The sequence below is a fragment of the Chenopodium album genome, chromosome 9, assembly GCF_948465745.1.
Source record: "Chenopodium album chromosome 9, dcCheAlbu1.1, whole genome shotgun sequence".
In the NCBI taxonomy this organism is placed as follows: domain Eukaryota; kingdom Viridiplantae; phylum Streptophyta; class Magnoliopsida; order Caryophyllales; family Amaranthaceae; genus Chenopodium; species Chenopodium album.
In genome coordinates, this window is record NC_137842.1 from 33,312,556 (window position 1) to 33,331,025 (window position 18,470).

General features: G+C 35.7%; 2 protein-coding genes across 2 annotated transcripts; both read right to left on the reverse strand.

Moving 5' to 3' along the window:
- Positions 1–14,446: 14,446 nt before the first annotated feature.
- LOC145557594 (uncharacterized) lies at positions 14,447–17,777 on the reverse strand. The gene is made up of 8 exons (XM_081618766.1): positions 17,715–17,777; positions 17,329–17,616; positions 16,929–17,195; positions 16,538–16,836; positions 16,035–16,444; positions 15,858–15,942; positions 15,647–15,745; positions 14,447–14,766 (listed from the first exon to the last, which is right to left on the reverse strand). The coding sequence occupies exons 1-5, from the start codon at positions 17,775–17,777 to the stop codon at positions 16,252–16,254; spliced, it is 1,110 nt and encodes a 369-aa protein (XP_081474892.1). The 3' UTR covers positions 14,447–14,766; positions 15,647–15,745; positions 15,858–15,942; positions 16,035–16,251.
- On the reverse strand, positions 17,604–18,430 carry LOC145559715 (uncharacterized). Its single transcript, XM_081621058.1, has 3 exons — positions 18,341–18,430; positions 18,116–18,253; positions 17,604–18,026 (listed from the first exon to the last, which is right to left on the reverse strand). Exons 1-3 carry the CDS (start codon positions 18,398–18,400, stop codon positions 17,847–17,849), a joined length of 378 nt encoding a protein of 125 aa, XP_081477184.1. The 5' UTR covers positions 18,401–18,430; the 3' UTR covers positions 17,604–17,846.
- Between the last annotated feature and the right edge of the window lie 40 nt (positions 18,431–18,470).

An 18,470-nucleotide genomic window follows, 5' to 3' on the forward strand; every position in this document is an offset into this window, starting at 1 on the left:
TACCTTGTACATAACTAAATAGAGAGTAATCAGCATATGAGTTTTTAAACCCAAAAGCTCGCATAGCACTAGACAACTTTGAGAACCACTGTCTCGGGGATTGTTTCAAGCTATATAATGACTTCCGTAACCGAATTTTTTTTTCCATGTGTCAGAGTATTGTACCTTGGAGGAAACTGCATATATACTTTTTCATCCAAATCAACATGAAGAAATGCATTATGAACATCCATCTGATGTAACTCCCAATTCAATGACACATCAACAACTAATAAAATACGTACCGTACCCATCTTTGCAACAGGAGCAAACGTCTCATTATAATCAACACCTGCAACCTCATGAACGACCAAACGAGCCTTGAGACGTTCCACCTTTGAGTTGTTGGTGTACTTGATCTTGTACACCCAACCACTACCAATAGCCCTCTTGTTGGGAGGAAGATCCTCAATGATCCATGTGCCATTATGCTCTAAAGCGTCAATCTCATCTTGCATCGCCTTATGCCAACCGACGTCTTTAACCGCCTCTTTGAATGAAGACGACTCCTTTTCCTTAGTAATTGTCGCTAGAAAACACCCGTGTCTCATAGAAAAACGATTATATTCAACATGAAAAGGTATAGGGAAAGGTTTACCTGAGAAATGTGATTGAGGAGGGACGACAATTGATGTAGAGGGGTCTATATTTTTCAGTAATGATAGTATGAGTTACATAATTTCAATGCCACGAAGGAGGCCCTTTTTTACAATGACCACGACCCAAATTATTCGACGAACTCCCCCTCAAGTATTCCTGCGAAATAAAAATATTTTCACCATCTAACTCTTGTTCAACAATAGTCGAAGAGCGCACATTACCATTACCGAAACGAGAAGAAAAATCACTAGGATCAAGAATATCTTGCTCAAAAACCGCATCGAAGCGGGAACCAACACCGGAACCATCTCCGACAGGCTGACCGGAGCCCACCGGAGGCACCACATGCCTAGAAGCCACCTGCCTAGGCTGGACAACAGCCTGCTGCTGATCGCCAGTACTGCCAGCACTGCTCGAGGTGTGATGGGCAGACTGATGCTGCTGTGCGTCTTCATTGCCAGCGCCCCAAGCAGTAGCAACAGGCTGCTGGGAGTGGCCACGACCAACACCCGCTAGCCTCGGCATGCGGGGGTGCTATTGGGCTGGCTGGGGAGACCCCTCCGCGGCATGACTGTAGCTGGGCTCAGTCTGTCGCAACTGGGGTGCGGACCCTGCTGGTTAGGATGTGTTTGCAGTAGCGTTTTCGGCATCAAATACAAAAGACTCGTCTTCAACATCATCCCAATTAAGGGGATTTGCAAAGTATCGTTCCCACTGCAAATGACGCGCATCGGGGAACGATTCAAGATACGGAAAAATACATGTCTTCAAAAAATTGCACATCCCGACTAACAAAAAAATCATTCGTATCTAAATCATATAGACGCCAACCCTTCTTTCCATGAGGATAACCGACAAAAATACACTTCCGAGAGCGAGAATCAAATTTATCTTTAACCCGAGGTCGATTTGCAGCATAAGCAAGACAACCAAAAACCCGAATGCTATCATAAGACGACACTTGACCAAACAAACACTCATGAGGGGTTTTCCCACGAAGAACCGGAGTTGGAGTCCTGTTAATCAAATGAACAACAGTTATAACACACTCACCCCAAAAATTTTTAGGCAACTTTGCATGAAATCGAAGAGCACGAGCCACATTGAGAATGTGACGATGTTTACGTTCAACTCTACCATTTTGCTAAGCCTAGTCAACATACGATGTTTGATGCAAGATACCCTTCTGTGCAAAGGACCCCAAACTGAGAAACTCTTGACCATTATCACTACGAACAACTTTCACCTTACGACCAAATTGAGTTTTAGCAAAAGCACAAAACTCACGAATCAAATGTGACAATTCGTATTTTCCCCATAAAAAACACTCTAAGTAGCACGAGAAAAATCATCAACAATGGTTAAGAAATACCGAGCACCACTACTAGACAAAATCTTATTCGGACCCCAAATATCACAATGAATCAAATCAAATATACCAGATGCTCTATTCGCACTCAATGGAAAAGAATTGCGGGGTTGCTTCCCCATAAAACAAATGTCACAATCAAACTAACAACCAGAAGAACTACTATGACCATAAGTACTACGAGAAAAACCCGGAAGAGAACTAACCACTTACATCGATGGATGACCAAGACGTTTGTGCCATAACAAACTCGCATATGAAATTACCACTTTGTTTGCCTGAGGATTCCGAGCATGAACCGACCGAAAAATATAGACTCCATCACACTGCTCCCTCGCTCCAATCAGGTTCCTCAAACTACGGTCCTGAATAATGCATAGCTTGTCAGTGAACATAACAAAATAGGATAGTTTTTCTAACAGCGCTGAGACATAGACAACAAGTTGCATTTAAGAGCAGGAACATAAAGAATATTATCAGGAGTTAAATTATCAGACAGAATAAGTCTCCCTTCTTTTGTAGCAGTAGTGGTCTTCCCATTAGGCAAACCAACATGCGACGAAATATCAGATACATTAGTGAATAAGTTAATATTACCAAATATATGATTTGAAGCTCCAGTATCAATCAGCCAGTCGACATAATTATAGGTGCGAATAGACAAAGAACTCGACCTCTGAACGACAGATAGAAGATCTCTCCATTGCTCATCAGTGATAGTAGGAACACTCCTACGATCTGTGTAAGTAACACGCTCAAAAGTTCGGTTAGATTGAGCCCCTATTGAAAAAAACACCAATCTAGCTCAACAACACACTACCTCAAACGATAGCCAATAAAAACCAAGGACCACAATGGAGCACCAACAAACCTCACGCACCCCCAAAAAAAAAAACAAATCACCAAAGTCGATCAATCAACCACCAAATACCACTACAACATACAAACCAAGAGAACAAACTAAGAGATACCCAACGTACTCTCCCAAAATTAACGGTAGCAAGTATAAAAAACAAATTAAGATCCACTAATAATGATATCCTTGAATAAATAAGGAAACACAAACCAACTAGTGGAATCAACCTACCCAACTTGCAACCTAAAAACAATAGTGAGCGAGAGCAACAAATAACGTGGCAAAACTACTAATTATGGTTGCTTTCAAATAAATAAAAGCAAGCAATAATAAAAATTAAAACTCCAATAATAGCTTACCCACACATGAGGCAAACTACACACACCAAAGACGAATAAAGAGAGAAACTCGCAACACGCAAACTGCCTACACACAGTGTCGGAGCCAAAGGGGGGGGGGGGGGGGGGGGGCTGGCGTGGGCCATGACCTCCCCCATGACTGTAAATAATTATTAGAAGTAGCAATAAGTTTCACATGTTACGTTGTAGAGGAGATGGTTGTGTTAGGTTGCATTATTCACTTTGCCTCCCTCATCTTGGGTTTGAATCCTATGTCTTGCATATTTTTTATACAATTTTGCTTTATTGCACTCACCACTTGTAGGTTCGTAGCTATAGTAAATAAGAGTAGTATCTAGTTTGTGGTCTTTGGGCACTTGTCTCCCTAAGATATTTCCAAAATGTACTTAACTCAAAGTTTTACTTTATTAAAAATAATTGGTTTTACTCATTTAATTTATATTGTTCTAGAATACAAAATTATTGTTTATTAAATAATTAAATTTTAAATAATACTCGCAAGTATATATCGATTTTTTTTTTCTGTGTGTGTGTGTGTATGAGAATGAGATATGAGTGCATACATAAGATTAGGCCCCCCCTAACAAAAAAATTATGGCTCCACCACAACCTACACACACCAGCAGCACGCAACTCAGCGCACCACACACACGAGTAGCACCACGCAGACGAACGATACCACAATAGCATACCACAACAGCAGCGCACCTCAACACGCACCACAACGCAGCACACAACCTCACGCACCAACAGCCCACGAAACAACAAACAGAAGCAACAGGACAGCAGCAACAAAATAGAAGCAACAAAACAACAACGAGAAACCACACACATGTAGCACACACTGTCGCACACACACTTTGCGCACAGCACCGAGCACCAAAAACCAGCACACCACCCTGGCAGCCCACAACAACAACTGCTGCACAACACGTACATCAAAAATAAACAGCCACAACACCTCACTCAAAGCACCGCAACTCAGTACGCACAAACCAGTCAATAAAAAAAATCGAACCCAAACAAAAAATAAATTAGGGTTTGTGAGCCCTAATTTCGATCAAACAAAATTTGTGTAATTAAAAAAAAAAAAGAATTGAAGCCTAAACCTCACAAACAAACAATTAACTGCGGAATTAAATCAAGAACTAACCAAGATCGAATTAAATCTCTAGAAATTAGAGAGGCCTGATACCATGTTAAATTCAAGAATATTGTAGAGAACAGTTTAACCTTTTGCATTGATAATACTCACATATATATACACAATACAATCGGAAACATAACTTGCCTAAAACTCCTAACAAGATAAACTTAACATAAATACAATATTAACAAAATAACCAAATCGACTCTAATACCATTTACAATGCATCGGACGAGGCATGCTCGCCCAACCATTGGTGAGGCGCGCTCGCATTTTTAGAGCCGGATGATTCCGAATGATATGATCAATTGTTTACATGATATCAGTAATTATATTGCAGCGGCTTGATTATTAATATTTTTTAAATATTCCCTTTGTCTCCTTTTGATAGTTACTTATGCCATTTTTGGTGACCCAAAATGTTAGTCACATTTGCACTGTGTTTGGATATAGAGAAATGGAGGGAAGGGAAGGAACAGAAATGGAAGGATGCATCATCCTTTATTAGGATAGCTAATGCAAGGAGGGAATTGAAAGGATCCATTTTCCTTCCCCTTTTAATAAACTAAATCTCTCTATTGGAGAGATTTGGAAGGAAAATGGAAGCTCCCTTCTCCCTCCCCTCACCTCCCTTTCCTTTCCCTATTTTCCTTCCCATCCCTTTCCTTTCACTATTGTTATCCAAACATAGTGTTGATTTTTTCAAATACCATTAATATTATTTTTTACCAAAATTCTCTCCCATTTGCAAAAATATTTAAGCAAATTTAACTTTCCCATGTACTTTAATTACTTTCTCTCTCTACTTTTTTGAATACCCAATTTAAATTTACTTTTTCAATGTACTTTTGCTACTTCTTATTTATGTTTATTAATTCCCGTGATTTTCTACCAAAAGTGACTATCAAAAGGGGATGGAGGGAGCATAATTTTGTTATATTCTTCTGTTAGCTGGATAATATTATTCATTGTCCCAATGATACGCTTAATTGTCTGGATTAGTAGCCATGGGATGATATTTTTTAATACTACGTATACTTTTGTATAGCCTTGATGATATAATTCGTTTATAGGATGATATGATTAATTGGTTAGACGATATAGTTAAGGAAAAACTGTCAAAAATAATACAAACTTTGAGTGGTCCGCCAAAAACAAGTCAATCTTTTGATTATTTCTAAATAATACAACCTTTACCTAGTATCCGCTTTAAACAAGTTGACCGGCTATTATCTTGATTAATTGGTTATATGGGCACATGTCATTATTTGATTGGTTTGAAAATTTTATTTGTTTTTAAAAATTTATTTAATGTTTTAATTTTAAAAAGATAATTATTTTTTATTTTTAATAAAAAATTCCCCTACCATCTTCCCCACCATCCACTGGTTGTGACCCCTTTCCCCTTCCCTTGCGCCTGCTAGCACACCCTCCCCACCCTCTGACGCCTGCCGTGGCGGAATATCCCTTCTCCTACGCCGGCGTCGACCACGCTTCCCCCCAATCGCGCGCTTCCCTCTTCCTCATGAACTACCAACTCTCTTCTCAATTCCCCTTTCCTCTACTCACAAAACCCCCTGAAATCCATTCCCCACCCTTGAAAACCCTAACTGAAACCGTCGCCAATGGTTCGAGAGGACTGGTTAGGGTTTTTCGAGGGTGGAGGGTTGGTTTAGGGAGTTTCGTGGGTAAGGGAAAAGGGTTTTGAGGAGGGGATTTGTGGTTCAAGGGAGAAGGAAAGAGACAACGCCTCGGAACCGCCGCCGGGAAGCTAGGGTTTTGGCGCAACTAGCGGGAGGGGTTTTGGCAGAGCTCTAGGAAGGGGTATGGGGTGGCAGCCGGTGGCTGGTGGCTGGTGGGGGATTTTTAAAATTTTTTTTTTTAATTTTTAATCATAATTAAAGTATTAATTAAGAGATTATTAGAGTGTTAAATGAATTTATAAAAATAAAATAAAATTGTAAACCAGTCATTCAGGTTGTAGGTAAAATATCTTGTTTAAAGCGAACACCCCGAAAGTTTGTATTATTTAGAAATAATCAAAAGATTGACTTATTTTTGACAGATCGTTCAAAGTTTGTATTATTTTTGATAATTTTTCCTATAGTTAATTGCTTAGATGATATGATTAATTATATAATGATATCAAAATTTACAAGTTTGTTGACATCTAAATTATTTTTTGAAATTTTTGTCTTGGATGGATGATGTCATTCATTGCGTATAATCAGTATTACTATATGGATAATATTAGTAGCCGTGGAGAGATATTTTTTATTTTTATTTTTTATATTCTTTTGTATAGCCATGATGATATAATTCATTGCTTTAATGATATGATTAATTAGCTAGATGATATGGTTAATTGTTTGAAAGATATGATCAATTATCAGGGTAATATTTGTAATTGTGGAATTATATTTTTTTGATATAATTAAGTTATTTACATCTATTTGTTTAGACTAGATGACATTATTAATTGGTTTAATGATATAATCAAATTTGACATGTCAACAATATGCGCCACATGTGATTATAAACATGACATGTCACTTTCAAATGTATTAGGGTTGCATATAAAAAATGATTATAACAAAACTTGAACTCAAGACCAACAAGCCTTAAGTTAAGTGTCTTACCATCTTAGCCATTTATTAATTGTGTTTTTTTTTTTTTATCCAACAAAATAATAGTTAAAATAGATAAGTTAATTTGTGTCTTATTATACTATTTGTTTCCATTTTGTAATGATTGAGTTTGACAACCAAAAAATGTTTATATCAAGACTTAAACTCGAAACCAACAAGTCTTACTATCTAAGCAGTCGAATTTGATTAGCAAATTAAACAAGTACAAATTAGCAAGCCGGAGCATCGCCCGAGCCACACACTAGTGATATTATTAAAACACAAATGGACAACATTATATCGCCATGTGTCATGAGGGTTGGCGCCATATCATCGTTATGTATCATCCTTACGTGTCACCCTATGTATCGTCACTCAAAACTCTTCATATGTGTAACCTTCGTAATTAATTTTCTTGTAAAATCTAACTTCTAAATAATTGCACATTAAACTACAATTTCATTTGTAAGAAAGCAATTACATACTGATGGTTGTTTCCTTGGATGCTATTTTCCTATATTCAACACCAAATAAGAAATTATACATAGTAATATCTACAAGTATTTAAATTAAACTTAAGGTAAATTCAATACCCGAGGCATCGCTCGAGCTACAATAGTTATATATTTATTTGGATGGTATCATTCATTGACTATATTATATTATTTATTAGGAAATTTTAGATTTTAACACCTCACAAAAACGCAAAAATTGATTTTAACACCCCCATAAAAAAAATGGATTTTAACACCAGATAAATTTCTAAAAATTTGATATTACCACCACTTAACTGATTCTGTTTAGGAATCCGTTAAGTGGGTCCATAAGCCACGTGTCGTGTTATTATTGGCCAAAAAAATAAAAAAAAAGAAAAAAATAAAAAAAATAAAAAGAAAGAATAAAAACCTAAAACTATTTTTGTTAGAGAATAAGAATAATTTACTAATTATTACCTAGGTTTTAGAGAGATAACAGATGTGTTAGTTTAGATAAACTACTACGAGGAGGGGGTTGTTTATTTTTTTAAAAAATAATTAAATTGTAATATTCCTTTTGCAATTCATATTCATGCAATAAATTTTGGCGCCTATATGTTATGTTGCTGAACCTGCCGCTAATACATATATATAGAAATTAACATAAATTTTCCAAATAGTATATATATATATATATATATATATATATATATATATATATATATATATATATATATATATATATATATATAAATCTTTAATACAAAAACTAATTCTCTGCAATAGAAATAAAACCCAAAATTTTCATTAATTCTAATATTCAAAAACAAAACTCAAAAGTAGAGCTTTTCCTAAAAAAAAAAAAAAGGAAGTCAAAAGTAGAGCTAGATTCACAAGTATAATGATTTACACTAAGCTTATCTCGTACTCAAGCTCAACTGATTCATTATTAAGCTCATCCATCACGAATCTTCTTCATCTGACTAATGATCAAGAACATATTTAATCCATAAATTTTGCATTTCATCAATGTCTTCCGAAGAATATGTACAAATTGGAGAAAAGACCTGCAACATACAACATATGTCATCAAATAAAAGTATTATTTATTTACTTATTTTTTACGGAAATCAGAGAGATATTTAACCAAAAGTTGAAAAATCAGACATAACAAAGCAAAAGAGCATCCCCCCCCCCCCCCCCCCCCCCCCTCCTCTCTCTTTTTAAAGTGAGTGTTAATCCTTAGTTAGCAGCCTCGTTTGTATATCTAACATTCTCTGCTAATAGACAAAAAAATTGTCACAAGATTTGTCCCAAGTTGACACTCGCAAAAAACCATACCAGCCACCCTATGCCCGGGTCTCCTCCTTGGAGGATCCCTGCATGTCTGAGTCGATATATGGGAAGGCACCACCAACAAGCATAGAAATGGAAGTGAAAGCCATGCAGACAACGAAAGTAGATGTATCTGATGCTCATAAGCCAGGTGTTGTTATATCAGAAGCTGATTCAGGGAAATCGTCAAAAGGTTTTAAAAGGCTGTTGATGTTTGGAAAGAAGAACTCGACCACAAGTGAACGTAATATCGAGTCAGATAAAGTAACTCTTGATGACTCTGCAGCTGATGATAGTGCATTGAATGGTTCTTCTAATGAAGGTATTCAAGTCTTACCTTGATGGAATGCAGTGGTCTTGATGATAATTGTATTTACTTTTGCGGTCATATCCTTGCCACTGAAATGATTAATAGGCAAAACTCTAGGTATTATAGCTACAAGCCTACAACATCAATTGTGAATATTGGAAAGTAGGTGCTGTTTTTTTTTTGGGTGAAATATTTTGTTTATGAAATATTCATTTGGTGTATTTCAGACATAACAAAGCAAAGAAAAGAAATGAATTTTAGAACTGAAAATCACAACTATAATGAAATTCCAAAGGGGGATCAGAACTCCAATTTCAAATTTCATTCCTAACTTAATTTCAAGGCTGATTCTAAAATGAAAAGCAGACCTGACAATCAGAAATACAGATCAGATCAGAACTACATATCAAAATACAAGCTATTATAGATTGCATAAGCTAAATTATTTTTGGTGGTTAATATGATTAAGCTGCATACAGACTGTAGAGTTACAGTCACAGTTCACAGACAGACAGACAGACAGGTGGTTAGAGCTGAGGACAATTTATACCAATTTAAATTACATATATTTGTAATGTACCTGCTTGGAAACCCATAACACTCTTTTCTGCACAATATCCAGCATATATCGACAAACAAAGTATCCACAATACTTGGTGTATGCTGGTTGACGAGGACACTATGATAATGCAAACAATTAATCATTAACAAGATATTCTATTTTAGGATTAAACTGCATAATATCAACTGCTGTAAAACTTTAGATAACTTACTTGTCGTTGCTCCCACCTAATATATGCATTCTTTTTTATTTTCTTGATGTCATTCCGATGGACCGAGCTGAATTGTTTGATTCCTCTACACAATTACATGAAGATAGGAAAATTGTAATAGTTTCCAAATACACAGTAATAACAAATTAAGAATTTAATGACACGGTTATTGCAATTATACATACTCAGTGATGATCTTTTTAGTGAATGAGTTAATTTTATTTTCTGCCCCAAGTGGATCTAGCCAATACATCAATTCATTCCACGGACTAATAACAGCTAACGTCCAATGCAGCAAGGTACCTTTAGAAGGAAGAATGGATAAGAAAAACAACAAAATGTAAAAGGGGGCAGATATTGTTTAACATAGCAATACTGCCCTAACTTTCTTTGGTTTAAGAGGAATTTATTAGTAAAAACAGCATAGCATAGCAATATAGAAGCAATCAGGTTAACAAAATTGAAATTACATATATTAAAGCATAAATAATGAATAAGAATAACAATCAAAGTAACATAATTACATAACAAAGGAACTATACTTGTCATTTGTAAACTTTGAGCCAAAACTATTCCATTTAGGTTATACAATATCCATTGATTTAAGTTGCATATGTAATCAACAAATGCTTAGATCAACTAACAATTGTTCCAACTTGAATTAATTTGAGGTCGATCTTAGGTTAGAGGGAATGCAACATATGTTCGTTGGGAGAGATTTCCTTCCAATCATAGCCTAACCTAGCTTGAATTCAGAATAATTAGATTCTAATAGGCTCTAAATTATCAGGTCGGATGTTAGGCTGCCCGTAAGATTTTTAGAAATAGCTTAAAGTTAGGTGAATGTTGATGCTGGTTTTAATGTGGAGCTGGGTTGTGGCTTGGGTGCTGTTATGAGGATGAGGAGGGGACTGTCATGGCAGCGGGGGTGCAGCAGAGTAGTGCGAGCTGGGAGGTAAGGGTGGCTGAGGCAAAGGCTGTTCTGTGGGGTCTCCAACTTGCTGCAGACTTGGGGATACGTGAGGTTATCATTGAGAGCGATTGTTTACAGGTTGTTCAAGCTTTGAGAAACAAAAATGGTACTCAAATACTTTACGTGTCCACTCTCATTCTTTTAAACATTCTTTTAAACAACTAATATAGAAAAAGCATTATGCACACCGTATTCATGGAGAAACCTGCATATAGAAATAAAAGGCAAAAAAAACATGATTTAAAATAAGCAAATAAAAAATCTTACCTAACTTCATTTGTAAAATATCGTATAAGACTATAAGTTAATATATGAAGACATGGTTCAATGACATATAGTATAAATAAATAAATAAAAGGAAGAATGCTACCTTTTTGAGGAAAATCAAATGATTAGGCCAAGCTTTATAAGATCTCTTAGCATGACACACAAAAAGCAATTCATTGTTTGGGCATTGGAGAGGAGCAGTTGGCACAATATCTTCTGTAATGGTGACTCGACGATGACTAGGGGGCAAGGATGTGTTATGATTACCAAGAACTTCGGTGTTTTTTTCTATGAGGACTTGTCCGTTAGCAACAACTTGTAGAGATTTGTCGCTTCCCTCAATTGCCAAGCAACAGCCATTCCATCCCTTAAAATGAGCACACAAGTGTTGTCACAACATAGTATATGTTGTAGATTCGGTGGTTCAATGTAAATTAATAAAACAGTAGAATGAATGCAGAGGAAAACTTGAGTTTTGTTTGATTACTCTAAAATGAATAACACACATCACACATTATTTTAATCCATTCCTATTCTATTCATTCCTATTCTATCATAGTGGTGTAGTGTGTCCTTTTCTCTCCTCAAGGGTCTGCTGCTGTTATCTGCTCTTAACTCATAATTCAGAACCTACCTTAGATCATATTAACAAGCTAACTTCCTACACCAAGATCATATAATCATATGTGCAATTCAAATATAAGTTTTGATCTTCAGGTCAGTTTTGAAATTCAGTTCAGTTCAGTTCAGTTCTGAACATCAATTTCAGATGATTATGCTAGATTTCAGATTCTGATTAGGAAGGACATAACCTCATAATATGTGCAGATATAAGCTCTACTGCTAATACCATTAAAGCTACATAGCTAAAATATCACATAATCATATGTGTAAAGTATGGCTAACCTCAGGAAATGTACGTATGTTTGCTAATGGTATCAACAACTTCACTTATCTGTGCGGGGGTTGTGGTAGGTGCAAATTGATCGATATGGTTCACCTCAGGCCATTGGACACAATATGGCTCTGCTGATGCACAATAGGGATGTTTGTATGACGAGCTTCTGCATTAGACTCAATTTCATGTGCATAGTAGGCCTCTTCATGAGATCTATACCCTGGTGAATCGTGTCTAAATTGTGGCCCTTCACCATCATGGCATTTCATACCTCCAGTTAAGAGTTGTGTCAATGGGATCTCATGACCAAAAGTGTTGTCTATATGAGCATCATTGAACCCAATACCACCTGCCCCTTGGTTTGTAGAACCATTGGAGTCACCACCAAAACACAAATTATTACCAAAAACACCAAGCAGGCCACCTAAACCTGTAGTGTCAGTGGCACCACCAAAAACACCTTGCTGAGCACCACCAGCCATGAATGCTCTCTATTGCTCTTGGTTCAAGCATGACATCATGAATGACACGATAAAATTCTACGCTTTATCATAGATGCCATCTTTGAGTTCATCGCATTCATTTTAGCATTCACTTCGCTACGTGCAGGTGGTTTGTTGAACCCAAAGTATTCTGTGTCCAACGCTCTTGCTAAGATGTCATCTCTACCTATAGTGAGTATTTCACCTTTTTGAACTTACGCCTCCAATCTAATCTGGAAATTATCACAAAGAATTATATTAGTCACTAAATAATAATCTTAGTGACTAAAAAACAACAGAAACAAATGCTAATATATCTCACTATTGCATCATGGATTTCCTTATCTGTAGGATTACCGAAAGTTAAAACTCCATTCTTCACGTGAGAATGAGCTTTGATCCAAGTCAAATGCCGAGGCACGTATGAAACATGTACTCCTTGCTTCTCCAGCTCTTTTTCCTACCATTGCAAATAAAAATAGAAAATATAGCTGAAGCACAAAAGATTTCAAAAGTTCTAAAATTCTGAATCGTGTTCTCTAAATATTCTTTGATTAAATTAACATGACAAAGGAATGAGCACTATTAAGCTAAGAAACAAGGCAAAGGTAAAAACATAACACTTCTATTTTCTCCCAACTATTATATTAAAGTATCTCAGATTAGGGAAAATATTACAAGGAAGGAAAGCATAAAAGCTTCTGAATCATGAAATAGCAGAGAACTAAATACATTTTTAACAAAAAGTTGGGAGCTACACTTGAACACCATTTCTACCAAGTATTGTATGCTTTTAAACCTGCTTTTGAAGCTCTATTTTAACATCAATTGATCACAACAAGTATTATAAAAGGATATGATACACCAGCTAGTAGTTAGAACAACAAGTATTAAATTTTATTGAAGACAAAAACAGAAGGTTACATCATCAAGAACTCATTGTTTTCATAAAGTAGTTATAAAAAGGTTTAGCATATACTTACAATTGGTTCTTCAAAAGATTGATAGCCAAGTCTCCCACCTCGATATTTTGAGGTCCTCTTATTTGAACTTTCACGATTTCTTTCACTCAATTTCTACAATATTTATATTTGATGTCAGAGTTAATCCACAAAAAAAAAAAACATAGATAAAATAAATGCCAACATAGTGAACTTGCACCTTGAAGTCCCTAGAATTACAAGCTTGAATGAATTTTTCCCAATCATCTTTAGATATAAAAGGATATTTCAATGGTGTAGAATCGTTGATGGTTCCATCTTTCAAGTACAACCACTTGAGCCTTAATCTAGTCTTGAAAGCTCTCCATCGAACGCAAGCTTGTTTCATAATCCAACCTTTGCGACCCTCAAGGACATGAAACCCCCACTGTACCCAAAAGAAATTCAGAAATTTGTCATATGTAAAAGTCACTACTACAAAAAAGACCTTAGAGAACTGTTAGAATAGGCTTTATAGATCGCCTTAGGGGCGTTCTTCTGCTAAGCGATGTATAAAGTATAGAGAACGGGTCGTGTAGGCGTTTTATATAATAACAAATAGAGAACGGTTGTTAGTCACAACCGTTCTCTTTTCCCTTCTTAAATTCGTACACCAAGGAAGGAATACAGAACGGTTTAGGCCACTTAACCGTTCTATATTGCATTACAATAGAGAACGGTTAAGTTAGATAACAGTTCTCTAATGTTTTTTTTTTTTTAAAAAAAAATCCGGCCATATGTATTTTATACCGTATGTATTTTATTCCGTATTATTCCTGTATTTTAACAATCTGAATTTTTTTTGTATTTCATTTTAGACCTGTATTCCTGTTTTATATCTTGTAAATTTATATATCCTGTAAGAAAATCTTCACATTTCATATGTAAAATAAATCCAAGATCCTGTACGTGCAATATAACTTTCTGTATAATAAAATTAACAAAAATATTTCCAGATACGACGAAAGCCATCAAAATATACTTCATATATATAATTTAAAACATCCAACCACAATTAAATTGAATCATTCATACAAAATTTGTTCTATACAAACAAATACGTGAGTTAAATATCAAAAACCTTTCTAGTTAATGTTGATTAAAAAAAAAAAAAATTGATGCCCCAAAATATACCAATACCATATTGATCTACAATTCACATAAATCATCATCGTCGTCGTTTGGTTGATGGTATCCGGTAACATATGAAATCCACCTTTCTCTAAGCTCGTCAATCATTTGTTGAGAATATGTATGAGGAACTTGCTTAAAATACTACAAAACAATGTATAATACATACATATTAGTTAATAATATACAATAAATTGTTCTACATTTAAGGATATTGCATAATGATAACAAATACATATTAGTCACTGTGGGGCATGGATAACAAATAAGCCTCAGTTAGTAGTTAAGGGTCATTAGACACAGGGGCGAAGTCATCAATAGCATGAAGAGCTTGGTCAATCTCCATATTAGCCACTGCTTGAATAAGCAAATTCCTAGCTTAGAGGCTTAAATGACTACCTGCTGTCAAGAAGCTGACTGCCAGTGATGGTTGCAGTGAAACAACAGCTTCTCAGCATTATGATGGCCCCTCGGGTTTTAACTGATGATTAAGTACTGGAAGAGAGTGAAGAGTTTTCTCACCAGGGTTGATTCTCACCAGGGACATGGTTCTATCAGTCTAGACAACAAGCACCTGTTATCACAAATAGCAATCTAGGGTATATATTATGTTTCCCGTCGTTCATTTCATCCCAAAGGACCTCTTCTTTAATTGAATCATCCTCATTCAAGATTGCTGCAACACGTCTGTCATACATAACTGCTGCCTCCAGAAGGATACCAAAATCTTCATTTGGTGTCCAAGCAGTATGTATTGACAAATCAGCAGTAATATAAAATATCATAAGCTGATCAAAGCCACATTACATTTCACACTCTGGTTGTGCATCCCCAAGATTACCCATGATTACTCTCATGAGATGAAACATAGGTCAAAGGGAATAACGTTAAGCATTTTAGTCAGCTGTTAGAATCTTTCCTAGCTGTTTTAGAGAGCATAATTGTGCAAAAACTACAAATTTTAGAGAGTATAGTCAGATGTGTGCATCAGCTACTCAAAATACATTAAAACTAAATGTCGTACCTTGTCGGGGATGATCATTTGTCTAGATTCAATTGTCTCAATCATGTAGCGACAAACGTAATATCCACTATCACTAGAGCCATTAGCTTGACGAGGACACTAATACAAACCAAAAAAAAGGGGAGGGTTAAATCAAACACCTAGTTATATATAATGTATCAACATATATTATGTACTAAGCATTGCAAAATTATATTAAAGATACAAATACCTCTATGCTTATCCATTTAATGTAAGGTTTCTTCTTTATTTTTGTGATATCCTTTCGATGTTCCGCGCTAAAATTGATCATTGCCCTAAGTAATTATCAAAATATTAGAGTAATAGCATTGAAATACTTTCATAAAAAGAAGTTAACATGTAACAAAATAAGTAATCTAGCACATACTTGTTGATTATTGTTTGAGCAAATTTAGGAGGTTCATCTTTTACTCCCGCGGGATCTAGCCAATGCACCAAACCAACCCATGGACAAATAACAGCCAACATCCAATGTCCCCTATATTGATTAAAACAATAGAATTCAAATACAATAATGAATGTTTAAAAGGAATTAGAAATAAAACTGATAAAAAATAAAAAATATGTGATAGACTCATATGAACTTACTCCTCATAATACGGGGCAAAGAAGAGTTGATTTTTGTTTTTGGAATCATTACATGAAAATAGCCTAGCTAGATAATCACATCGATCATCGTCTTTTTCCACAGTTGGAGCATACGGGGATAGATAGTTGCAATCACAAAATCCATACAACCCTGAGAAACCTTCTGTATGAACAATCTCACTCATATACCTTGCATATCAAATATTTATTTAAATTTATTAGCTCATTAATCAAAAAGCGTTATAAATTTAACCTAGAAATAGCAAAGGATACAACACTTACATCATTAAAATTGACATGTGTGACGATTTTATCTCTCTTTGGAAGCACCAGTCAAGCATGTCTTCATAATCAAGGGTAATACATTGCTCATTTTGAAACACTCTAGCCAAAACTGTAAAAGATTTGGTTTTACCGCTCGTTTTCATTGCAATAGCAACATCCTTAAATACTCGAACCAAATTAGAAGTCAACTTCAACTTATCAGCATGAGTTATTGTGTACTTTCGAGTGCATGAGGATTGTGATGATGGCGAGTGTGGAGATGGTGCAGCGATTTCTTTAGTGACTTGCTTATCAGCCTTGTCATATAATCGCAGGGAAAAAAATCAGCACAAAAAAATTAACAGGTATATAATGTGACAGATAATTATAATTTAAAACTGAATTTTACCTTCTTTATAGGAAAAACCAAGTGAGAAGGCCATATTAAATAATAATTTAAAGTTTGACAAATGTATCTTATCTCCCCTTCAGGACATGGCAGAGGTGCATTTGGGTTGATTTCTTCTTTAACACAAACTCGATAATGACCACTTGGGACGGGCTTGAAATGATGCTTGACAACTTCACCTTCCATCCCAACATACACTTCTCCAATAGCAACTATATCAACCCCTTTGTCACTCTTAATTGCCAAGGAACAAAGACTATCAACTCCCTAAATATGGATTATGGTATTAATAAATTTTTGTGGATTGATAAGATGTAGTAGTCTATAATTTAACACCATCAGAAGAATCTAGGATATATGTACTTACATCAAACATATAAGTATTATGAAATAATGTTACCTTTGGAAATGGTTGGCCAGTAATGTCTTGTTCATTATTGAGTACATGCGTTTCCAAATTCTCATTTTCTAGCACATATTCCTCCTCAGGCCACGCAACATGGTATGGCTCGGGTTGAACCTCACATGCTTGAAAATTCTGCTCTTGGAAGTTGAAACCTCGAACCCCTTGGTCACCTTTGGAGCCAAAGACATCTATATGATCATCTAACTCTTCACCACCAGAACCACCCTTTTGGACACTTGCTAACTGATGGGTAACTTTGTTTGCTCTGAGGCAAGTTGGAAGCTAAGACCTTAAAGCCAACTTTCATGACCCAAGCCAAGGCCATCTAAACCTTGGCCACCAGATCCACCAGCTTGGATACCCGCTAACTGATGGGCAACTTGGTTTCCATTTGAATCACCAAGTTCTTTCAATTGCTCTGCGTTAATCTGACCACTTGACATTAAGTAAGACAACAACAAATTTTGTGTGTTAACCACATTTTCTAATTTTGATTTGAGACACTTGAGATCTTATTGCAATTGACTTTGTGGTAATGGTTTGTTGTAGCCAAAGTACAGCTTATTAGTAACACCCGACCCAACGCCCCTAACACAACCACCATGTTCAGGATTCTTTAATGCTCTCGCTAGGATATCATTCTGGCTAGTGGCCTCAATTTTTCCTTGGATTTGTTGAGCCTCCAATGCTTTCTGACATCAATAATAAACAACCTAATTAAGGTAGTGTACTCTATTATAGCCAAATAATTTATTTGATTCAAAAGTATAAACAAACTCACAATTGTTTGAGCTATTTCAAAATCAGCAGGATTGTCAAAGGTCATTGCACCATCTTTTTGTCTGGAATGAGCTCTTATCCAAACCAAATGTCGAGGCACGTCTCTAACTTGCACTCCTTGTTTCTGAAGTTCAGCAGCCTGACAATACAAATAACACAATGCCATTTACTGTTATTCCTTAAAAAAAATCAACAAAAAATCTGACATAATCATTTCTAAACTTACAATCTCTTGTTCATAATATAAGTACCCTTTTCGACCTCCTCGATATCTTGAAGTATTCATTTTCGCCCTCTCTCGATTCTTGTCGCTTAGTTCCTTTCAATATAATAGTGTACAAACAATTAATTCCCAG